Source organism: Macrobrachium rosenbergii, chromosome 4 (genome assembly GCF_040412425.1).
Source record: "Macrobrachium rosenbergii isolate ZJJX-2024 chromosome 4, ASM4041242v1, whole genome shotgun sequence".
Taxonomy (NCBI): Eukaryota; Metazoa; Arthropoda; class Malacostraca; order Decapoda; family Palaemonidae; genus Macrobrachium; species Macrobrachium rosenbergii.
This window is the reverse complement of record NC_089744.1, coordinates 79,991,017-80,017,516: the sequence shown is the minus strand read 5'-3', so window position 1 is coordinate 80,017,516 and position 26,500 is coordinate 79,991,017. Positions and strand designations below refer to the sequence as shown.

The window sequence follows — 26,500 nt, the reverse complement described above, 5'->3', positions numbered from 1 at the left end:
GTTACCAGGATATTTATTTTTTTTTTTTTTTGCTTCTGATGATCAAAATACACATTTCCTAAAATTATGAAATAAATAAATACATAAATAAATAAATAATAAAATAATAATAATAATAATAATAATAATAATAATAATAATAATAATCATCCTTGCTCTCTCGAACTCTTAATGTTACCAGAAATTTTTTTTTCTGATGATGATCAAAATACCCATTTCCTAAAATTATGAAATATATTCCGATATTTCAATTGAATTATGTTGCCTCAAAATTATCGATACCAAAGAACATGGAAAGGATACTTTTCATCAGTCAAAGCTAAGTAAATTGATCAATAAATATGTTTAATCTCAGAACACTACATGTCAGAAGGTGAATTCTTGTTTCTGTCCAGAGAATGCTAATTATATTGATAAATGAAGAGAAACAAGCTCGGAAGAAAAGACCTCAAGGTTCTGATTTAGGAGTCAAGTGTAGTTGGAAGCTATTCCCCAAAATCGAGTTCATTTTAAACGTTTAATGTTCACATTACTAAAACTAGTTTATTCTACAAGTCCTTCACTCGTAGATCACAACAACAACAATAATAATAATAATAATAATAATAATAATAATAATAATAATAATAATAATAATAATAGTAATAATATAATAATAATAATTAAAATACAGTTTTGTTATGTTGACAAACCTACCACTCTATCTTCATCCATTTCCGTTTTAATATTAAAGGAAAAACTTTTTCCCTACTCTGAGAACGAAAACCTAAGTAAAAAATGAAAGCGTATTAATATTTCAGCTTTAAACTTTCAAAATCGAATGAAGTAATTCAGGCATACAGTTTAAGCAGGTACCCTTCACACTCAACACATTTACAGTCTTCCAAAATTTATGATAAACGATGTTTATAGCCAGATGCAAAAACTACATTATGGAACTGACTATAAATAACTTCTCGGAAAAATGATTCACGATTTCTGCATCTTTGCATGTGTAATTTATGTTGTACCTTATTTTCTTTTTATGATGTAATCTTTATAATTTTTTAAAAATTTTCCAGGGTAATATTATTGACAGAACTGTAATTAAACAAGTAAAAAATGCGCCCAATTTTTTCGGCGCAATCTAGTTTTCTGTACATCGTATAATCAAGGCCACAGAAAACAGACCCATCTTTCGGTGGTCTCGGTATAATGCTGTATTAGTCGCGGCCTGTCCTATATCGTTGCCAGAAGCACGATTATGGCTAACTTTAACTGTAAATAAAATAAAAACTACTGAGGGTAGAGGGCTGCAATTTTGTGTGTCTGATGACTGGAGGGTGGACGATCAACATACCAATATGCAGCCCTCTAGCCCCAGTAGTTTTTAAGATCTGAGGGCGGACAGAAAAAGTGCGGACGGACAGACAACGCCGGTACAATAGTTCAATAGTTTTCTTTTCAGAAAACTAAAATGTCGCTAATGATATATGATTAAATCTGCAAAATTTAACAAAAACATAATGTTACTGTATCCGTGCCAAAATACAGCCGACCTAGAAAATGAAAATAAAAGCGATGAATCTCCCATAATAAAAATCAAAATAATTATAACGTAATGAAAATTTATTGCCTATAATCAATTCCACGGAAATGACAGTCAATATTTCACACTTCTTAAATCATGGTGAATCTAATTATATATCAAGAACACATTGGCATAATACATTATCTATTGAAATGATTCATGTTGCGGTTACTTGGCTGAGAAGCCCTGGAACAATAATCAGGGAGAGAGAGAGAGAGAGAGAGAGAGAGAGAGAGAGAGAGAGAGAGAGAGAGAGAGAGAGAGCTTTAAATCAACATAGAAAATATCTAGCAATTGTTCAGCAGTTCTTTAATGTTCCTACCAGTAATACAATTATTATTATTATTATTATTATCAACCACGTCTAAGTTATGACGCAAGGGGAAACTATCATGACCTATATCCCCATTAAAAATTTACACGGAATCCCAATCATAAATATAACACCTACCTCATATCCTTCTCTCTCTCTCTCTCTCTCTCTCTCTCTCTCTCTCTCTCTCTCTCTCTCTCTCTCTCTCTCACGTAAATATTAACCCCCGAGCCACGGAGTGAAATGCATATACAAACTGTAAACTGCAGGCAGCGCTGACGGAGGCGACGCAGCAGGAGAAGCAGACAGGAAAGTCTGTAATTACGAGACTCACAAGACAAAACATTAAAGGGATCCTTTGACACCTTTTACTAGTCGGCTTTCAAGTGGAGAGAGAGAGAGAGAGAGAGAGAGAGAGAGAGAGAGAGAGAGAGAGATGATGTAAGAAAAAAAATGACTTTGATGTTTTCAGAATGCGCCGTAGCTATTGTCCGCGGCGAATGAAGCTTTCCAGCCCTTGTCAATAGGGACGTTAGTCACCGGTCCCGAGGGGCGCCTCGGTCCTGCAGAGGAATATACAACACCTTCGACAAAGGACCTCTCAACCCCCAAACCTTCTTAATTGTTGCACAAGGAACTACTTGACTTCAGAAAGAGACTTCGTTTTCCACTCGCATCATCTTGTCTACAGAGAGAGAGAGAGAGAGAGAGAGAGAGAGAGAGAGAGAGAGAGAGAGAGTTTCACTTTCGGACATTCAATTTCTCATTTATTTATTGGACATTGCCAAACTGGTTTTAAGTAAATCACGAGTATATTCTGGGGAGAGAGAGAGAGAGAGAGAGAGAGAGAGAGTTTCACTTTCGTATATTCAATTTCTCATTTATTTACTGGACACTGCCAAACTGGTTTTAAGTAAATCACGAATATATTCTGGGAGAGAGAGAGAGAGAGAGAGAGAGAGAGAGAGAGAGAGAGAGAGAGAGAGAGATCACTTTCGTATGCGTAATTTCTCGTTTAGTTTTATGTCGCCGAGCTGGTCTCAAGCGAATCACGACTATATTCAGTCCAAACCAGACAACGCCAAAATTCACATAAATTAGTATTCTGTCATCATTTTGATAAACGAACCTTATTTTTGAACTTTTCTCCTTTTTCGTTCTTATTATTATTATTATTTTTTTTTTTTTTGACATAGGGACCAATCACCAAAAAATAAATGGTTAAGTTTTCCAAAAATGGAAAAGATATCACTCGTCAAAAAAAAAAAAAAAACTGCAGTTTCTAAAAAACCAAATCTGACGTACAACCGCAAGATACCCAGGAAGAAATATCCAATTTTTCTTTCTCTTGCACAAAAGAATAAAACCCCGTAAGTATAAAGATTTCCAACCGAAGTCTCCTCGTTACCGCAAAGATATTTGGTCTACGTCTTCAAAACAACCGAGAAAAGTTTTAAGAAGGAGCCAGTCGGCTCCGCAAGGAGCACCGAGCCATTTTCTTGATATAACACTCCACCTTCAAAACCCGACGTAGATTAGAATTTTCTATTTGAATAAATAAACTTGAACAAACACCATTCCTTTTGTTTCAAAATCAATCCCGGGATGATCTCGGAGGGAGATAGAGCGTCCCTCGAGTAACTAAAAACCGGCGTGTTCTCGAGAATCAGATGGGCCGAGGTCATCACAGGTCGCCACTTATTAGAGGATGGCTACGTCTGGGGAGAGTGTGCCAGTCCTTGGCCAGCGTAAAAGGCTATCGAAATCTCTCGGGGGTAATAAGTCAAGAAAAGTACCGCGTACCTTTTTACTTTTCTATTTTACCTTTCTTTTGTTTCTCATAATCCTCTACGAAGCTCAAACAAACCTCGCGGTGTAGATAAAGCGCTAACGGTGTTTGGAGAGAATAAACGTCTGTCAAAAGCTTTTATTCTATTGGCACTTGGGGCATCTTTAAGACCAGGCCGACCTCAGACCCGTGCCATGGGTATTTTAAGACACTGGGTATAGGGTTTCATCTACTACGCAGCGAAAGATCGAATCTTGGTTCCCCCTTAACGACATGAAAATTAAACTAACGATGATTTCGATGGTTTCTACAATCGCGTATCTCGGGCTACGAAGACATTAATTTTCAATTTCCGACCATAAAATCGGTAATTTTTTCCCATTTAACAGGTCGGTTCATAGTAATATCAAAGACCTTATAAAACGAATGATAAATTTGATGAGTTTACTTGTAATATTCCACTGAACTGGCCGCTCACTTTCAAATATTCCACTGAACTGGCCGCTCACTTTCACTGAGAAAAAAATAAGCAGCATAATAATAAAGAATAAGTAAAACTATTAACAACAAAAACAAACAAAATAAGCTTTACAGTAATACCTACGAGCATCAGCATCCAAGACTGCGTCTCCTACACTGATTCACAGTTTTAGTATAAAACCGTAAAGGTATAAATATAATGACTGGAAAATGCATATCAAAATAAAGCATCATATCGATATGTTCTACAATTTTATACATGTACAGTTGACAATGTTAATAATCATCGCCAGTAGCACCATCACCAGCAGTAGCAGTTACTTAAAACTTCTAAAAACTATAGAGTCACCAACGAAAACCATAAAATTAACACCCACACAAAAGCATCTGTAACCGCAGACAGCGAGTTCAGTAGCTCTAATCTGTCACTCGACGCTCGGAATTAATCTAGGATTTGGACGAGCATCCCGATTTCAAACTCCTTTCATGAATCTATAATCGCTCTCGAGCCAGTTACAAAACCCATGCGGCTTAGCACGCGTCATCTAAAGTTTCCTGCTCATATTTCACAATTACAAACGAGGCATACCATGGCCAGCTAAACACTAAATAATAATCTCGCGTCTTCCCCTAACTAAGGATTTGCCCCTGTTCGTAGCGAACCTTATGTGTTTGTGTAGAATAATGATTACTTGCATACACCCAAATGAAACACACACATAATATATATATATATATATATATATATATATATATATATATATATATATATATATATATATATATATATAAATTTATATATACAGTATATTGTGTGTGTTCTTTTGGTTCATATAGGTAATAATATATATATATATATATATATATATATATATATATATATATATATATATATATATATATATATATATATATATATATGTGTGTGTGTGTGTGTGTGTGTGTTTGTGTGTATGTGTGCTACACATACACATATACGTGTAAATAAAAAAAAAATACTCTCACCCCAAACCGCGCCGCTTCCCAACAGGTGACAAAACCAAAGAGAGCAGAAACGGCAACAAATAAGGCGAGGCCACAGAACCACGAACCGAGCTTTTATTATTAACGCCAAATATCCCGCAATGACCGATCAAACCAGCAATGCCAACATCACACAACCACTGCTGGCAAATTGTTGTTTACAAATAACAGTCATATAAGGCCATTAACTAACCCCGCAAAAAAACATATATAAATGAGTTGATACTGGCAGCCATCAAAACAATTATTTCATTTGATGTAAAATATTCGCGAAATATGGAATGGACCAATCCATCAAAAGCCGCGCGGTTAAGCCGTTTCAATCTATGGCTCAACACTACATGACGGTTAACGCTTCATAGTTTGGTAATTAGTTTCCGAGCTATTACTTTTCCATTGAGTTTGCCGAGTCGGCCGGATATCGCCATTACTCCATGATAAATGCTGACGCCAAAGTCACAACGGTGTTTCACAATGCAGGTGGGAGAGTAGGAAACGAAAATGGTGCAGAGTTTTACTGTAAGAACTGAAATGCCATACGACGCCTAAAGGATGTTTCTTTAATCTTATCAGTAATAGTAAATGCCTCTCTCTCTCTCTCTCTCTCTCTCTGTCTCTCTCTCTCTCTCTCTCGCTGGGATCAGGATCACATGCCTCGTTCCTGTAGCAATAACTTAAACAATTTAATCAAATTATTTTTGTAGACACTTTGCCGAATCCTCTGTGAGTAATCGTAAACTCTCTCTCTCTCTCGCTGGCATCAGCATCAAATGCTTCGTTCCTGTAGCATTAGCTTAAACAATTTAATAAAATTATTTTTGTAGACACTCTACCGAATCCTCTAGGAGTAATCGTACACCTCTCTCTCTCTCGTTGGCAGCATCAAATGTCTCATTCCTGTAGCAATAGCTCAAACAACTTAATAAAAATTAGTTTGCTAGACACTCCACCAAATCTTTCAATAAGGTTAAGATCCAACTCGATAAATTATAATAACTCTTAAAAATTATAACTCTTAATTATCTGAAGTTAAAGGAACTAAAAGTATAACGACATAAAATCTGAAAAAAAAACTTTCTCTATAATTTTGGTGTAAAAGTCTTCAAAGATTCAATGTAAAAGTTCTGACAAGTCCTTTGAAAAGAAAAAAAAAAATAAAAAGCCAAGCAAGAGCACTATGGCTACAGACAAATATAATTTCATTTTCACACTCTGATGAAGACACACAGGATGATGTTTTTTTTTTTTTTTATCTCACTCTCTCTCTCTTTTTCTAAAGGGCAACAAAGATCCTATGCCAAAGCTGCTCTCTGCTTTGATATATTATTCTTTGCCTAATTAAAATGATAAAAATCTAACAATTAGGTGTGACTGTCACGCAAAAATGTATACTCACTGAAAAGATGTTTGTACAATAACAATATGTTAATGCGTTTATCTGCGTATTATTATTATTATTATTATTATTATTATTATTATTATTATTATTATTATTATTATTATTATTATTATTATTATTATTATTATTATTATTATTATTATTATTATTATTATTATTATTATTATTACGGCAGTACTAGCAGTAACAGACGTCAGCGTTAGATACGAACTGGAAAAAATATCGGAACGAACCTATTCTACAGAACACGGTCATAATCGAAAAAAAAAGAGATTTTCTACTCAAAAGCTAAGACAAAACAACTTAAGAACCACCAACGGAAATACATTAAGAAAAACAAAGTGCAAATAAAACAAAGAGAGAGAGAAAATGTATGCAGCCTCAAAAGAACACAGCCATAAATATCAGTGTATGAAAAGAACTTCAAAGGTGGCTTTCATCTCGGTCCAAATGAAACAAAAACTTATTATTTTATTTTCGGCACAAAACCCCCAAAACAGACCAAGAGTCAAGGTGCAGGTGTCCTTCTCCAACCACTCCCACCCGCCACCCCCTTCCCCACCCTTCAATGGCCTTTGGCAAAGTCTCGCCTTTCGCATAATTGCTTATGAGATGCAAATTCTTAGTGGTTTTATTTCACGGAGGAAAGCAAAAAAAAAAAAAAAAAAAAAAAATCATAAATGCGAATGACACAGTCTTTTCTGTAACGTGCCATTAGACTGATTGTGCGCAGGTCCGTGGTGAATTGATAATGATGGAGGTGATTACTACTTGTAATATCAGAATGATTCGTATGATTACTTGCATTACTGTTAGCATGGCAGTCATCTTTACTGAAATTACAGCAAAAGTTGATTACACTGAAGGTCTTCAACTCTAGTTTCAGCACACAATCACGTGCCTTTAATTCATCTGGAAAAAATGCAAATGAAACAAATATTTCAACAGCAAAGAAAAAATAACCGTGACAAGAAAAAATAAACAAAACGAAAGTGATCAAATCTCGATGCTAACTCACGATATAAGAAAGTGAAAAACTTTTGGTCTGTGCTGGTCACATGCCAAAGCCAGTCTTCATGAGGATATTAATGAAAGGGTAGTGTTATGATGAATTTGCAGATGCTCCATCAAGGGAGTATATCATGCCAAGCGAATTAGAATTCTTTTGAATTTTTTCTTAATACATGATGGTTAATATGGTAAAATAATATACAATAGAAAACCCTTACACTTGTCTGCAGTTTTATATATATAAATATGTATATATATACAGTAAAAATAATATTATCAACTAAAAAACCCTTCACATATATGAAAATATATTGTCGAGGTGTAGATTTTAATATCGTATATGAAATGATGTGATAAAAATATATACAGTAATATATATATATATATATATATATATATATATATATATATATATATATATATATATATATATATATATATATATATATATATATAGCTAATCTTTTCAAGATGACAAGTGAAGTTTTTAACACGAGTTTTACGTGACATTCAAATACCTGAAAAAAAATTATAAGAATATGTTATACGAATAAAACGTGACTCTCAAAAGCATGTTTTAAAAGTAAACAGTTCAAAATATGACTGCATGGGTCATGAATCGCAAAATGACCATTTGAAATAGATTTCGTATCAACGAACAATTTCAAGATGACAAGTGAAATTTTGAAAACGGATGTTCAAATACCTGAAAAAGAAATTATAAGAATATGTTAAAATAAAACGTGACTCTCAAAAGCACTATTCTTTCCAAAATGACCATTTGAAATAGATTTCGTATCAAACGAACAATTCTGCACTATTGAAAAACGGATGTTCTTTACAAAGAAAATCACGAAAATAACTATTCTTTCCTCAAAGACAAAACGAGCATCATCATTTACGCAAACACATCATCATTTACGCAGTAGGGATTCGAATGCAATCACAGTCAAAAGACAAATGCCATCAACATCACCACCACGATTCCCGCTATCTCGGACCTCCATTAAATAATCTCTGATAAAGGCTCTCGTCCATTTGTACATTTATAAGGATAACAAGGACTCGAAAGGCTGAATTATAACAACCTTTGCAAAATCGCGATTCATTTCAACGACCAAGTTAGATTTCGGTAAATTTTGCAATGCAGTGGAATTGTGTACACGTGAAAAAACATCGCGACAAGTGTTCATATACAAACACATGAATCTTAAACATTCGACACACTGACAGTCTTCCTCGGGGCATATTCAGTTAAGGACAAACAGAATAGACACCATTTCATATAAAAATGATAAATTTGCCAAAAATAAGATGGTTTTACAGTCCTCCTCGGGGCATATTCATTTAAGGACAAACAGAATAGACACCATTTCATGTAAAATGATAAATTTGTCAAAAATAACCTACGTAATCACAAAAGCCTTTAGGATCCCCTCAAAAAGTGAAATAAAAGACGAATGGATGAGCTGTCTGTCATCTCAACATGACATGAGAACTCTTTTAAGAATGTAACATTTAGGTCCAAGGGAAGTAATTTTCCTTACGCATGAGAAAAAACAACAGATATAAAAACGAACGAAATATAAAGAGCTATTCGTTATCACAGCCAATTCGAGAAATAGCAAATATGTACCATTCACTGAAAAATACATAACATTCATTGAAAAATAGGAACACAAATACATGATCATTCAGTGGTACAGAGAAAACTGGCTCTAAGTGTTTATAATAATATAATAATAAATAATAATAATAATAATAATAATAATAATAATAATAATAATAATATTCTTTATATCAGCTCAGAGAATATACAAAGTAGAGACAACACAATACACACAATCTAGATACACGAGATTAAATGATAATCGGCAATACCCACACAGTAGCTGAAGCAATATTCATTTAGTTTTTATACAGAACACTTATTTACCCTCATTTACGTGTAAACAACGGCAAGATGAACCCTTCAATTTATCCGTTCATTTCTCTTCGCCTCTGCCTTTTCAGCATCTACGAACATACATCATTACTCCTTTCTTTGTTCTTATGATACCGATGCAGCTGATATTCCCGTGGAGAAGAGAGTGCTCGTTAATCATTTCTGGGAGAATTAGGAAGGAATGTTTTTCAAGAAAACTTTAAAGAATGCTTTTTGTAACTTTGCTTTTCTTTGAAGATCCTTCTACTCAAACAGCTCGGCTGATACAAAATATAATAATAATAATAATGTTTTGGTACCAGGCGAGCTGTTTGAGTAGAAAGCTCTTCAATAAAAAAAAAACTGAGTCTGGGGAAAAACATTCTTCAAGTTTTGTAGCAGACTTTTTTTTTACACGCTCTTTTAAACAAATATTCGTATCTTTACGTCATGACAGGAGCGAGAAACTAACGGCCACGAAACCAATATTTTATATATCAAAATCATCACCGTCTATTTTATAACATAAAGGAAAAAAATATATAAAAAAGCAGAGCTGACCAATCCGGACAGAGGATGAGAATGATCCCAGCCTTGCAAGGGTAAACATCTAAAATGTATAGATTTGGCCTCCTTCGCTCAAGTCGAAAGTTCTTCATGAAAAGGAAAAAATACACGTCTTCCCTTCATCGTGAGAGAAAGTAAAAATAACCGTACTCTGTTCTGCACCTGCCATCACGCCACTTGCGTTTACACCTGTCAAGACCTTTCATGACCAGCTGTAAGCAAAGTCAAATGCCGTAAGTTTCCGGTTAATTTTGGAGTATCAATCATGAACAGTGTACAATAGTGGTCAAATATTTATTACTGAGAAAACAAGGCAATGATGCGACTCTACAAAGTTTCACACAATGACTGACAATCTAAAAAATTACTGCTAAATGAGTGGCTTCACAAAAAAAATGTCACTATCAAATTCTTCCTTTAATTAACAAATGACAGATGAGACACCTGTGCAGAGACCCTCCACAGCGGCAACCACTCCATACCCATACGTAATTGTCAGATGACAATGACAGATGTCGCAGTGGTAGTAAGAAGGCCGAGAAAGTGCCCATATGGTTTGGACATAAATACACCTGGAATCTTCGGAAAATAACACCTATTTCCAGCTAAGAACCATCTGAGAAGAGAACAATCCGTATATATGGAGGAACAATATTTATTTAAGCATTTACTAGGTATGGGAAGTTTCCTGATTGTGTGCATATAAATAAAATCCATTTGACAAGATTTGCTCTTGTACGTATGTTGCCACACAAAATTTATAACTTTCTTCAGCTGTTTACAGTTTTCCCTGGCACTGATCTAGTTAGAATTTATGCTTGGGTTCGATTCACTTTTTCTGAAGACAACAGCGAGAAAGAAGTCCTTACATTCGTTATTCATCTACTGCCACCCCTTTAATTCATGAATGGTAATATTTTACCGAGAGAGTCATAATGATATTTTTGAGAGAGACTGATCAACTGGGATGGTCTATTAAGATAACTGATCGAGGTTCCCAAAACCTTCTCAGCAAATAAGAGTAAAATTGTGAAAGCGTGACTGAGTGGCTATTTAGCGTGTAAACAATGTCTGGAAGAGGGACAGGCTCCAAAAGAATAGGATAGAAATGGATTTTCATTAATCTGAACTTTCGTAAGTATAAAAAAAGATGACTGTAACATTTATAAGGTTATAATACTACAAAGTACACCTAGGAACGCGTATAGTAGGATTTTCACTTAGAAATTAAGACCGGTGACACAAGGAAAATTTGGGGAAAATGGTGCGTTTAAACAAAGAACAGCCAGTCGGAATTAGTGTATATAAAGAAACAGTTCTGCTATGAGTATGAGAGTAAAGAGAGATAGCTATATATACGGTATAACTTTTTGGACATCAAAACCTTATGATAAAATCAAGATATTCAATTTTGAGGGGGATTAATTTGTTACAACTGATTAAGTTCTTGACGAAAGCTATAAGAGTGCTAGAATAAAGGTCGAGAGGTGACAATTTTACAGAAATAAGTGGTGTAATGTTTCTAAGGCAAATTATTTTCTTAATGGATGAAGTGAGAAAAAAATTAGCTGCAGGTGGTAGTCAAAAGAAGTATCTTCAGCGCAATCGATTTTTATGTACTGCGTATAATGCTGTATGAAACTCTCAGCCACGGCCCATGAAACTCTCAGCCAGACGCACGATTACGGCTAACTTTAACCTTAAATGAAATAAAAAAAAAAAACTGCTAAGGCTAGAGGGCTGCAATTTGGTATGCTTGATGATTGGAGGGTGGATGATCAACATACCAATTTGCAGCCATCTTGCATCAGTAGTTTTAAGATCTGAGAAAAAGTGGGAGGGCAGACAAGGAGTTTCTTTTACAAAAAACTAAAAAAGGCGGTCGTGGATGGAGCGGCTGACGTCAAGTGTTGATTAATTATAAATTATAATTATAAATACTCTGAAAGTTTTGTTAGCTGAGAATGTTGAATGTGAGAGAGCTAGGTTATGCAATAAAAGTAAATCCCTTTTGTATATAATCAAAAATATCTTTTGTGACTAATGTTTTGTAAATCAAAGTCCCTTTTGTACATGCTGCTTTATAAGTGTAAATCCCTTTTGTAAATATCGTTTGTAATTATAAATCCCCTTCGTAAACCTAATAGTAAATCCCTTAAATCCCTTTTTGTAAATACTGTTCTGCAAATGTAAATCCCTTTTGTAAATATTGTTTCGCAACCTTAGATCCCTTTTGTAAATACTGTTCTGCAAATGTAAATCCCTTTTGTAAATATTGTTTCGTAATTGTAAATCCCTTTCGTAAATACCGTTTTCTAATTATAGATCCCTTTCGTAAATATTGTTTCGTAATCGTAAATGACTTTGTAAATATCGTTTTGTAATTGTAAATCCCTTTCGTAAATATTGTTTCGTTATTGTAAATGCCTTTTGCAAATATCGTTTTGCAATTGTAAATCCCCTTCGTGTATATTGTTTCGTAATCGTAAATCCCTTTTGTAAATACTGTTTCGTAATTGTAAATCCCTTTCGTAAATATTGTTTCGAAATCGTAAATCCCTTTTGTAAATATCGTTTTGCAATTGTAAATCCCTTTCGCAAATAATGTTTCGTAATCGCAAATGCCTTTTGTAAATATCCTTTTGTAATTGTAGATCCCTTTCGTAAATATTGATTTGTAACCTTAGATCCCTTTTGTAAATATTGTACTGAAAATGTAAGTCCCTTTTGTAAATACTGTTTCGTAATTGTAAATCCCTTTTGTAAATATGGTTTTCTAATTATAGATCCCTTTCGTAAATATTGCTTCGAAATCGTAAATCCCTTTGGCAAATATCGTTTTGTAATTGTAAATCCCTTTCGTAAATATTATTTCGTAACCTTAAATTCCTTTTGTAAATGTTGTTTTGCAAATGTAAATCCCTTTCGTAAATATTATTTCGTAATTGTAAACCCCTTGTGTAAATATTGTTTTGTAAATGGAAATCCCTTTTATAAATACTGTTTTGTAAATGTAAATCCCTTTTGTAAATATTGGTCTGCAAATGTAAATCCCTTCTGTAAATATTGTTCCGTAATTGTAAATCCATTTTGTAAATATTGTTTTGTAAATGAAAATCCCTTTTGTAAATACTGCTTTGTAAATGTAAATCCCCTTTGTAAACATTGTTTTTAGAATTCGAACAAACTCTGATTGAAAGATTTGTAAACTCTCACACAAGGTAAAATACAGACATAATTTATGACTGCTTATTTTGTTAAAGCGAACATTTTCCAGGCTGTGTAATGTCCTACCCAACCTTTTCTCACAGGCACCTTGTCCTGCACTCACGCTACCCTCCCTATCCTATCCCCCACCCCTACGGCCTCCACCACCATTCCCTTACCATCCATTACCACCTCCCTTCGCCCTAAAAGCAAACTCGAATGGGGGCACAAATCTTCATAAAAACCTTCCAAGGGTCTCGACAGACAGAATCGGTCACGGAAGCTGAGCATGCAAAGGGAGAGAGAGAGAGAGAGAGAGAGAGAGAGAGACAGACTGTCACCTAAAATCAAAGTCAAGTGTTATCAGCTGAGAGACAGAACAGGACACACAGACATAAAGGTGGTTGACTGTTAACCTGAAATAAAAAATCAAAACCAAAAGAGAGAGAGAGAGAGAGAGAGGAATTTTTATAAGAGGAATATTTATCATCTAAGGAAATCAATACCAAGAGGTGAGAATTATAAGAGGAGAGAGAGAGAAGAGAGAGAGAGAGAGTGAGAAGAGAAGAGAGAGAGAGAGAAGTATTTATGATGAAGTCAATATCAAGAGAAGAGAATTAAGGAGAGAGAGAGAGAGAGAGAGAGAGAGAGAGAGAGAGAGAGAATCTAATCACACAAACATCAAAACCAAGATAAGGGAACGCCAAGTCAAAGAGTGGCTCCTTTACCAACAGTAGCAATTCGTTGGACAAGGAATGGATGAATGATGATGGTGAGTAGGAGAATGAGGAAGGGGAGGAGGACGGGGGGGGAGGCGGAGGAGGACTGAGGAGGAGGAACAACACTATATCAGTGTGGTCCATTTGGGCAATCACTATCTCTCTCTCTCTCTCTCTCTCTCTCTCTGCCAGTCTTCCAAATGCCACCGAGCATCCTCTCCTCTTTTCCCGCTGCCTGTCATCTCTTCTTAATCACTATCGTCCTCTGTCTTTGCCATCAAAGAGGTTCTTGTCTTGGAGTCTACCCTCGGGTGACACTGGTCTGGCCACACGTAAAAATATGTGTGCATAGTTACGGTTGTATGGCTAGTAGCATTACATAATTATATATATATATATATATATATATATATATATATATATATATATATATATATATATATATATATATATAATGTTTGTGTGTATTGGTAAATGATGATGAGGATGCTGACATTATCCACAGCAACCAAGTCTCTCTCTCTCTCTCTCTCTCTCTCTCTCTCTCTCTCTTGTAATAATTCGATATACTGGAACCACACACTTTTTTATTTATTAAATAGCTAAATATAAAACTCTTACATACTTAAATCCAGTAAAACCAATTACTTGCTCAATATTTTCTCGTCTATGAAGACTTTTTGGTGGTTCAGTATAATTAATTAGGCATTAAAGGACGCAAATTCCCAGCCAAAGGATAAACAAGTAAAAAATGCGCCGAAGTTTCGACGGCGCAATCGAGTTTTCTGTACAGCGTATAATCAAGGCCATCGAAAACAGATCTATTTTTCGGTGGTTTCGGTATAATGCTGTATTAGCCGCGGCCCATGAATCTTTAACTACGGCCTGGTGGTGGTTGTCCTATATCGTTGCCAGATGCACGATTATGGCTAACTTTAACCTGAAATAAAATAAAAACTACTGAGACTAGAGGACTGCAATTTGGTATGTTTGATGACTGGAGGGTGGATGATCAACATACCAATTTGCAGCCCTCTAGCGGACAGAGAGTGTGCGGACAGAAAAAAGTGCTGACGGACAGACACATCCAACACAATAGTGCTGAAGTCTACATACGACTCTGTCCTGTCAAAAAAAGAATGGCTTTACGTCCATGAGCTTGCAATGAATGCAGGCTTAATCTTGGACTTGAAGAATAAAGAAATAACGCAAGCTGATTTGAATATGAAATTACATGTTTTAACAGTTAAACATTATGCTTTAAATTTATTCTGGGACCGAAAACATGTCTGCATAGGTCCTGTTCACTACATCATTACTTCAGAATGTGCATCAAACCATCTTGATGATGAGGTAGGCAGGGAATTTATGAACGATGGACAAACATCACTATCATTTCCATAGCCACTACTACTACCCTAATACTATTATAACCACTACTACTACCACTTCTACTAATAATAAAATGACTGTAATACTACGTAAAAATGCTTGGCAATTTCTTGCACACATCCGCGAGAGAGAGAGAGAGAGAGAGAGAGAGAGAGAGAGAGAGAGAGAGAGAGAGAGAGAGAGAGAGAGAGAGAGAGAGAGAGAGAGAGAGAGAGTTCTGCTCATGTTAAGAACGAAAATGCAGAAATATTGAAAATTACGACAAAATGTTCTCCAAATGTCACCAAACTTCAAAACAAATATTATCAATACTACAGTAAGAACAACATAAAGAATAAAAAGCACAGAAAAATAAATTCTTTGCAAAGAAACTTGCAGTCTAACTCACGCAAGCATAACTGACAAACAGTGAACAGCAGAATAAGAAGCCAACAAGGAACCCACATTATTATGACGGAAAGGAATGACGTTCTTAACAATTCCTGAGGTCAGACAGTGTGGGGCTTTGCAAACTACTCCCGAAAATTGTTTTGGTTCATAAAACGTTAAGGACTTTTTGGACCTAGAAACCAAAGGGTTGTTCACACCGACCCAGATAACTTCCTTTTGGGTCATAAACTCAGAGCTTGTGCATACCCACTTAGGGCATTTTGTTTATATTAGTAACAAAAAGTTGAGGCATATTCATTTATGAAATTTTGCCCAAGCTTCGCAGTAATACGAATAAAGAGATTGCATACAGTCATTTAGAATGTTTTTCTTGGACTCATAAACAGTGGCAGAGAGCAGCTCAGACTAACGTTTTCTTTGGGCTCAAAAAGGCATATATGCCAAGTGGTGGTGGTATAAATCAATTTAGCTAATTTCTTTGGAATAACACGAGACGCAAAGCCATTTTGATCATCTCACATCAGCACAATAAATAATGAATGTTCTGCACACCTTTAAAATATGTCTTTTAGACTTGAAAATAGTACAAAATCATTTAGAACATTTCTGTTTGGATCAGAACAAGAGGTAAAACAGAATTTTAGAGGATTCACCTATGGATAGACACTAATGGGTGGTGGGCTCATATACAGAAGAATCTTTCGCTAAGCTCAACCACTGACGAACTGCATGCACATATTCATCATTTTTCATTTAGGCTAACCCAAGGCTACCAGTACTCCTCAGACATTGCTCGTGGAAGCCAAGGAGTTATTTGGTGAAAAAGGACATTTAAAAATTATTTTGTAAAGAAGGACATCTAAAAGTTATTTTGTGAAAAAGGATATTTAGTTATTTTGTGAAAAAGGACATCTAGAAGTTTTGTGAAAAAGGATATTTAGACGTTATTTTGTGAAAAAGGACATCTAGAAGTTATTTTGTGAAAAAGGGTATTTAGACATTTTGTGAAAAGGAGGACATCTAGAAGTTAATTTGTGAAAAGGGACATTCAACTATTAGCACTCAAGCATCCCTATGCAGTAAGAACAGACTTGTAACTTAAAAGTTGCTATCTCTTTCTCTTTTCCTGTATTTTGAAACATGACAACCTTGGGGGAAGCGTCTGTTTTTCTTTAATGGTTACGGAGTAAACTTCAACAATTCAAAGTCCATCACGGAAACTAGGTTACGATTAAAAACTATCATGATGTAATTTTCGTACAAAAAAAAAATCTATGCATATCCCTTATGAACGAATAAAAATTCAAGTTATGTAACGCAATTTGCAGACCTGTTACCATCCGTACAGACACCATTATGAAAGCAATAAAACATTAATGAAATTAACACTCACTGAACACAGTGCAACAGAAAATACGAAACATAGAAACTCATAAAAAGGGAAAGAGAAAAAGGAGGCTGTGGTTGAGATGAGATGGAATAGATAAGAAGCATATGCCGAGGAGGAGGAGGAGGAGGAGGAGGAGGAGGAGGAGGAGGAGGAGATAAAGGAGGTATGCCTGTTGGGCTGGCAAGCCCACGTTGTAAACACAGGGTACACAAACACTTTCTTGTAAACACACGCGCACATGAGGAAGACACTAACGACCTTAACAACTCTTTACTACAATCTCTCTCTCTCTCTCTCTCTCTCTCTCTCTCTCTCTTCTTTCTTTATACGTCAGTAATACGAACTTAACTAAGCTCCTTCCAAGTCCCCCACCTTTTCCAATCTCAAACTTCCAATGATTTTCGCGACAAGTATTTAATAATATTTTGTATCTTATGCTCCCTTCCTCAGACATTAAGTCTTATATACCAAACTCTAAAGGTGAACTTTGGTAGAAGGCACAGAACGCTAAATATCACTACCATCACTATCAACCATTTTGTAAACATATTTGGTTCCCGATTCTTCAAATATAAGGTTCAGATATGGTCAACATGATTATCTAAGATACCTAAGATATCGACTCTCCAATGATGACTTCATTTTCTTACGCAAGGGGAAATGACTCGAGAAACTGAACTATTGTTTTGGCTCGGTTATTTGTCAAGACAACACAGAAACAAGTAAAAAAATGCGCCGAAGTTTCTTCGGTGCATTCGAGTTTTCTGTACATCATATAATCAAAGCCACCGAAAATAGATCTATCTTTCGGTGGTCTCGGTATAATGCTGTATGAGCCGCGGCCCATGAAACTTTAACCATTGCCCGGTCGTGGCCTGGCCTGTATCGTTGCCAGACGTACGATTATAGTTAACTTTAATCTTAAATTAAATAAAAGCTACTGAGGCTAGAGGGCTGCAATTTGGTATGTTTGATGACTGGAGGTTGGATAATCAACATACCAATTTGCAGCCCTCTAGCCTTAGTAGTTTTTAAGGTCTGAGGGCGGACAGAAAAAATTGCGTACGGACAGACAAAGCCGGCACAATAGTTTTCTTCTCAGAAGACTAAAAAGAAAATTTTTCTCTTCGGGTGAAGATAAACCTGTTTATGTTACTGAGGCAAACTAAGACTTAAAAAACAAGGATGAAATAAGGTAAAGGAGACTGATAGAGACCCCTCGATACCAACTCACTGTTTTAGCCTCAGCCTGTCATACACAATTCGTCCATTTTTGGCAAAGCGTCGAATAAGCACTTTTCAATCTTTTGAGTTATCTGCATCGACGGCGATTTTATCATTGACTTCTGGTTTCAGCAAAGTATCAAAGTCTGTCTTTCTCACCATCCAGGATGAATGGTGATAGACACCGACTTGATACTTAGGAAGTCAATGATAAAATCACCGTCGATGCAGATAACTCAAAAATTGTGATAAAATGCATGTTCTATACGTTGCCTAAAAGGGGACATGTCATACGAGGTATTATCATGAATCGATACTTTGCCTAAAAAGGAGACATGTCATACGGGGTATTATCATGAATCGATACTTTGCCTAAAGATGGAACATGTCATACGAGGTATTATCATGAATCGATACTTTGCCTAAAGATGGAACATGTCATACGAGGTATTATCATGAATCGATACTTTGCCTAAAAAGGGGGCAAGTCATACGAGGCATTATCATGAAACGACTTCGAGTCATTAAATTAAATTCTCTTGGCTTTCATCTCTTCCTCTCCACTGCTCTAACAAAACTTTGGGTATTTAAAAAGACAAGTGCGTATAAATTGAATTTAAAGGAAAAGTCTGTATAGTGACTGTTATGTTAATGTTCTCAACGAATTCTGGCATTAGACCTCGAAAGAAACTGAACTTCAGTGATGTGTAGTTATTGTTTCAGGTATGCAATGAATCTCCAAAGTCCTTTAATATCACATAATACCATCAAAGCTATGAAAAGCTTTGGCACCACCTGAACCCCCCAAAAATGTGCTATCTCGTTAGTTTTTTGTTACTTAGAAAGGAATGGTCCAGAGATTTTGTCAAGGGAAATTAACATCTTTAGTAAAAATGCACATGAACTCAAGCCAACAACAGGAGTGAAGACAAAATGACGCAAGCAGAGATAAATAAATTTTTATTTCGTCCTCTGAAGTGAGGCTGGGAACTATTAAACTACACGAAGTACGGGGACAATGACTTAAGAGAAATGAAAATATCCCACTTTTGTCCGTTAAAAAGAGGAAAGTGTTTTACCGAGAGCATAAAACAGGGCCTGTTTTCTGCATCCATAGAGAAATGTCGCAAACATTATTCAAAGAAATGCGGCGTAGCTCAAACAACAGATTGTATGCGGAAAAGCAGACGATGACAGCAGCTCCAATGTTTGGGATGAAAACGAAGATAGCCACAAAAACAACAAAGAACTGTGTGAAGCCGTAAATAAAGTCGCGTGACAGGAAACTAAAAGACCCGTTTGTATGGACTTTGAGGACAATGAGTCACTTAGGTAAAATATGAGAAGCAGCCAATGCTTCTTGCACCGCCAGGAAGCACCAGACTAATATAACTACTAGATCAAAGAATTACAGAAATCAGTCTCAATTATGGAAGGAGCGGATAATCTAATAATATCAGATTGTCCGGGATAGTTCGCTGCACCAAGGGACACCAATTAAAGCCCATTAACCCTGATGACTGCGACAGAGTACCTTTAATTAAAACTATTAAACTTCGCGACGTCCAAGACAAAGGATTTTCGCAAATCCAATAACTGTGTTTTTGCCACTTTTCGCTGCGACATTCGAGAAGCGAAGATACTTCCCACCCCAGTCTCTTTATTATGGTTATTTCATGAATTATTTGTATAAATAACTACGTTGTCTTGATAGTTTACTGTTTTTTTTTTTCCTTGAAGAATAACCTAACCTCCGGCGTGCCTGGCCCAATCCATCATCCGTCTAAAAATACTTCATCATCCTGGCGTCTTCCTTGCCATTTACCAAATGAGTATTTTTCTCGCAAATACCTGAAGGAATCACAGTGTGGGAACCTAGCGAAGATTAAATTCAACTTTCTAATAAGAAGATAAAAAAAAAAATAGATATATAAAAAAAATAAAGGGACAATTCACCCGAATGGGAATCTACAGAGTGACATTATCATTCCTAATCATCCCAGAGTTATACTTATACCTGGCAAGAATAGATATGCCAGTCATTTTCTTCAGATATGAAACTTAATATCCAAGACAGCATCAGATCTAAGTATGATAAAACAAGGATAAAGTGGACACGAGAATCCAAGGGATACCTGGATAATTATACAGACCAGAGAGGTTACTGAGGTCGAATGGAATCACATAAAAATATGGAGGAAGAGTTTCTAAGCCATTGGTAGATGACTAATAAAATTACTTTTTTTAAACGAAGTCTGACATCAAAAGGTTAACATTTTTTACTTTAAGAAACCATAAGTCGAAATTTTTTTTTTAAGTAGCAAACATTACTTATCAGAACTGTGTACCAGTATCTAAAAATAGTGTAAAATCGATAGAAACAAGTAAAAAGTGCGCCGAAGTTTCTTCGGCGCAATCGAGTTTTTTGTACAGCCGCTACAGCGTGTAATCAAGGCCACCGAAAATAGATCTATCTTTCGGTGGTCTCGGTATAATGCTGTATAAGCCCCGGCCCATGAAACTTTAACCACGGCCCGGTGGTGGCCTATCCTATATCGTTGCCAGAAGCACGATTATGGCTAACTTTAACTTTAAATAAAATAAAAACTACTGAGGCTAGAGGGCTACAATTTCTTATGTTTGATGACTGGAGGGTGGATTATTAACAGACCAATTTGCAGCCCTCTAGCCTCAGTAGTTTCTAAGATCTGAGGGCTGACAGAAAAAGAGAGGACAGATAAAAGTGCGGAAAAAAGAGTGGGGACGGACACACAAAGCTGGCATAATAGTCCTCTTTTACAGAAAACTAAAAGCGACTCCACAATATAACGAGATGATAAACTCTATAGAAATATATAATATAAATAAAAATAATCCAAATACTTCACATAACAGACTTTGCCCAAAAAAAGATGAAAAATAAAAAAAGTAAATAAAAAAAAAATTTAAACATGAGGAAAACTCGTGCGGCCGAATATGAACCAAAATCAGTAACTATGTGTCGTTATCAGCACACACTCCACAAATGACATATCACGAGAGGGACCATTATCAGAGGATCCATAAAGCTTATCAGATAAAACACCCAATCGCTTCCCTATCTAAGTAAAGTGTCTTTCATTAAGACATCTCGAGGGGCTGTCCATTACTAGTAATCAGTAATTCAAGATAACGAAGCGGGAGTTTCTGTTGCGTACTTGCGTAGTTTCATTAAATGTCCTGTTAGTTTTCTGTGAAAGAAAAATATTGTGCCGGCTTTGTCCTGTCCGTCCGCACTTTTTTCTGTCAGCCCTCAGATCTCCAAGATCTGAGGTATAATGCTGTATGAGCCGCGGCCCATGAAACTTTAACCACTGCCCGGTGGTGGCCTATCCTATATCGTTCCCAGAAGCATGATTATGGCTAGCTTTAACCTTAAATAAAATAAAAGCTACTGAGGCTAGAGGGCTGCAAATTGGTATGTTGGTCATCCACCTTCCAGTCATCAAGCATACCAAATTGTATCCCTCTAGCCTCAGTGGTTTTTATTTTGTTTAAGGTTAAAGTTAGCCATAATCGTGCTTCTGGCAACGGCATAGGATAGGCCACTACCGGGTCGTGGTTAAAGCTGCAGCTCATACAGCACTAAACCGAGACCACCTAAAGATAGATCTATTTTCGGTGGCCTTGATTGATTATACGCTGCAGCGGCTGTACAGAAAATCGATTGCGCCGAAATTTTTTAGTTTTTTTTTTTAATATGCACAAATAAATTTCGAATTCATTAAACAGCCTCGGTAATCAGAATAAAATTATGTCAGTAAGTAATAATGTTACTAGCAGGCAAATAGACTTATTAAACATTTCCAGTCACGTAAATACCTCTCCGTCATTTTTTCTAAGAATTTATCGACACCTGCATAAAGCTGTAATGCCTCGTTATTTTATACCTGAAAGTTATTTGTCAAAGACAAATAACACCTAACAAATACCTTCTGCACTGCAAACAACACAAGAAGGGCATAAATGTATCTAACTATGAATATTCTTCCTAGGTAAAAGTGGTATAAAACCAATACAGTCATAATAATAAATATTCATATTTTGAAAAAAAAAAATTAGTTCATCAGTTGCTTTATGCCTTCATTCTTTTATTTGCAGAATTGACATATTCACTCTTTATTTAAAAAACGCCCATCAACAGTGCGTCCACCCCTGCACGCGTTCACTCCTCTTTCTTGCATGTAACTGACTTTCTTCGATATTAAGGCCCTCCGTTCCGGTCCTGGTCGTTTCGGCCGTAAGTCCACTTAGGCCGTAACATCCAAAACAATGTAAGACGTTATGTTTATGGTATTTACCATGTTTATTATTTCATGTTTCACGTACATCCCCAAGGGGCTGGTACTAAACACGGCGCCCATTTTGCACGTAAACGTGCTGACGGCCTAAATGACTTACGGCCGAAACAACCTGAATGCTCTCTCTCTCTCTCTCTCTCTCTCTCTCTCTCTCTCTCTCTCTCTCTCTATATATATATATATATATATATATATATATATATATATATATATATATATATATACACACACACATGCATACAGAGAGAGAGAGAGAGAGAGAGAGAGAGAGAGAGAGAGATGGGTAAATGCGTAAAGTACACGAAAAAATACGTGATAGTGATGCAACGCCATCTATGAACAGGAAGCGCGATTAAAGCTAGAGACTCGCAGCTCTTCATTCCGAAGCGCCGGAAAATGACAGATTATGACACAGCTGCTCACACGAGACCAAAATCCCATTTCGGTGGCGATTGCTAAGTGAAGAAGATGATGATGACATTTATGCAATAAATATAGTTTCCTGAAAGTTCATCATCCATCGATCCGTGTGTATACTTAATCACCCTGAAAGGTTCTAATGGCTATCAATGACATTTTATCCGGTTATAAAATTAAAGCTTCTCTCATGCTCGTGTTTTTCTCACTGGGTTTTCAATATAGAAACAAGTAACAAATGCGACGAAGTTTCTTCGGCGAAATCGAGTTTTCTGTACAGCCGCTACAGCGTATAACCAAGGCCACCGAAAATAGAACTATCTTTCAGTGGTCTCAGTATGATCTGCGGCCCATGAAACTTTAACCACAGCCCGGTGGTGGCCTATCCTATATCACTGCCAGAAGCACGATTATGGCCAACTTTAACCTTAAATCAAATAAAAACTACTTGAGGTAGAGGGCTGCAATTTGGTAGGTTTCATGATTGGCGGGTGGATGATCAACATACCAATTTGCAGCCCTCTAGCCTCAATGGTTTTTAAGATCTGAGGGTGGACAGAAAAAGTGCGGACAGAAAAAAGTGCGGACACAATAATGTGTGGACAGATAAAAATGCAGACGGACAGACAAAGCCGGCACAATAGTTTTCCTTTACAGAAAACTGAAACTGATAAGTCCAGTCTCACAAACGACGACAAAATTGGATGCGTGAACTAAAAGCAGTCAAAGTTTCGCCGTCAAATATGCAGGCGACATTAGTGCGTGAGCCGACTGCCAATATGCGTCGGACATTACTCAAAAACATTCGTCGAACTCTTTTATGAAGAAACAAATCGTTAATCGTATCTGCCAGCAAGGAAGGAAGGTGCGGAATGTAGTAATGTCTGTTCCTTTTCTGTAATTTAATACATTTCAGTGGGGATAGATTTCTAAAGCTATATTTAAAGATATATTCCCCATCCGAAAAAAAAGGGATTTGCTAAATCTTAAATTATCTGAATTCCAGAAATATACAACGGTTGAGTTTCAAGCGACTGTAAATGACTGCAGTTGATGATGTGAATGGAAGTATTGATCAAAGAGTACTAGCTTGCATTAATCATTGCTGCTCAAGCTGTATATTAATCCAATAACTGAAAGTATCTGAAAATAGTTCAATGTTATGACTTTATAGACTAAATCAATATTTTATGGTTATAACCAGCCTGAAATATTTCAGAAAATGATTTTACTCACAATCTTCAGGGAATAAACTGTTCCTTGGATTTGAGAATCGACGACAAAAGCAATTTGTGTATGTAACTCATAACTGAGTGCATGCAGAGAGAGAGAGAGAGAGAGAGAGAGAGAGAGAGAGAGAGAGAGAGAGAGAGAGAGAGAGAGAGAGAGAATTTTCTGATTTTTGTGGCAAGAGCCCTTTATTCACTTGCTTCCAATTAAAAATTTCCATACAGGTTCCTATCTTACTGACTAGAGAGAGAGAGAGAGAGAGAGAGAGAGAGAGAGAGAGAGAGAGAGATTTTCTGATTTTTGTTGCAAGAGTCCTTTGTTCAATTGTTTTCATTTAAATTTCCATATACGTTCCTATCTAACTGATTAGAGAGAGAGAGAGAGAGAGAGAGAGAGAGAGAGAGAGAGAGAGAGAGAGAGAGAGAGAGAGAATTTTCTGATTTTTGTGGTAAGAGTCCTTTACTCACTTGCTTTCATTTAAATTTCCATACACGTTCCTATCTTACTGACGAGAGAGAGAGAGAGAGAGAGAGAGAGAGAGAGAGAGAGAGAGAGAGAGAGAGAGAGAGAGAGAGATTTTCTGATTTTGTTGCAAGAGTCACTTTATTTCATTTAAATTTCCTCACATGTTCTTATCTTACTGACTGTGATCCTTCTCATCATCAGGAAGTGAGACTTCTCACTCGGTTCCCTTTCCTTATCTCCCTCTACATATTGGACTCAGATGATGTTGACCTGACGACTTAAAAAAAACTCCGCCTCCTCAAAACCTTCGCTTTAAGCCCAAGTCCTCACCTCCGAGAACCAATACCATCGCTGAATATTCCCCCCCGAACGTTTTCGGGGAAACGTTTCAATATCTGGGGAAAAGCCTTTCGCAAAACCAAAGTGTTTCTCTCTCTCTCTCTCTCTCTCTCTCTCTCTCTCTCTCTCTCTCTCTCTCTCTCTGGGGAAAAGCTTTTCACAAAAGCAAAGTGTTTTTGTGTGTGTGTGTGTGGGGGGGGGAAAGCCTTTCGCAAAACCAAAGTGTTTCTCTCTCTCTCTCTCCCTTTAATATTAGGAAACACGGCGCTCATGACCTTCGATCTTGTAACGCCTAGATGAATGTTATTGAGGAAAGTGGGGGTTTACTAGTTTATTAGTGATTAAATGTTGTTCACATTAGCAGGTTCATATGGACGCTCAGGCCCCTTCACAAACTAAGGGACCTCCCCCCCCCTACCGGGTGCTAATACCTCTCCATATACTGAGGGATCTCCCGCCCCACAATTCCCTCAAAACTCAGTAAATAAAAACAAACGGATAAAATAGGAATCTCGTTACTACTACAAACAAAAAAAAATCATTTACATGACATTCCTTACCTTGAGGATAAAAAATAAGACCTTTTCCTTGCATGTAACTCTTAGCATATTGCTAAAAATAAGACCGTTTTTAGGCATATAAATCTTAGCATATTGCTTAAAATCAACTAAAAATCTGGAATGACGTAAAGCTTGTGGATTTTAAGTATATTTTTTTAGCAGCATACCAAGATTTAAACTCAAGAAAATGATTTTATTTCATCTTAATATTAAGAAAATGACTGATCTCCACAGCCTTCCTTCCCTACCTTGCAAAAAACGTAGAAGCCGCAGCGGCGTTCTGCGATCCAGGCGACAGCGTCCTGTGCCTCCTCAGCTCCTCCTCGGGAGCCAGCGGCACTTTCCCCTGGGTCAGAGCCGCCCCAAGGGGAGGAGGGTATCGAATCCCGTGGCTCAGGAAACTTTCGGGGTGACGAGAAGAGTCCCCTCGGTATCTCATTCCCATCTGAAGGTCCCGCGCGTACAGATGAGAGTCGTTGGCGGCAAATCCTGGCTCCTGCATCAACTTCACGCCCACGCCAGGCACTCCAACGCTCGGGACGCCCACGATGTGTTGGGACCTGTGGGCGCTGGAGGTTGGTTGGTGCTGGGTGGCAGAGGGCAGCTGAGCCAGAAGGGGGTGCCGCCGATCCCCGCCCACCATGATTGCGGCGGGCCAATCTGTCACTGCCTGGAAAGAGCAGGGAACAACAATTTAGTGTAAAGTGTAAAATGGTAACATAATTTCAACTAAAATTGACTTAATAATACA

The 26,500-nt window shown here is 36.7% G+C and overlaps 1 protein-coding gene across 2 annotated transcripts in view; it reads right to left on the bottom strand.

Moving 5' to 3' along the window:
• LOC136838375 (uncharacterized) overlaps window positions 1-26,500 on the bottom strand; it is a 626,385-nt gene that overhangs the window by 234,563 nt on the left and 365,322 nt on the right. Inside the window, exon 2 of one of the 2 annotated variants that reach the window (XM_067103278.1) lies at window positions 25,998-26,419. In XM_067103278.1, coding sequence (XP_066959379.1) covers window positions 25,998-26,392 — 395 coding nt within the window. In that variant the 5' untranslated portion in view covers window positions 26,393-26,419. Of the gene's footprint in view, window positions 1-25,993; window positions 26,420-26,500 lie in introns of those variants that run through there. The other variant, XM_067103279.1, reaches the window with a different exon arrangement.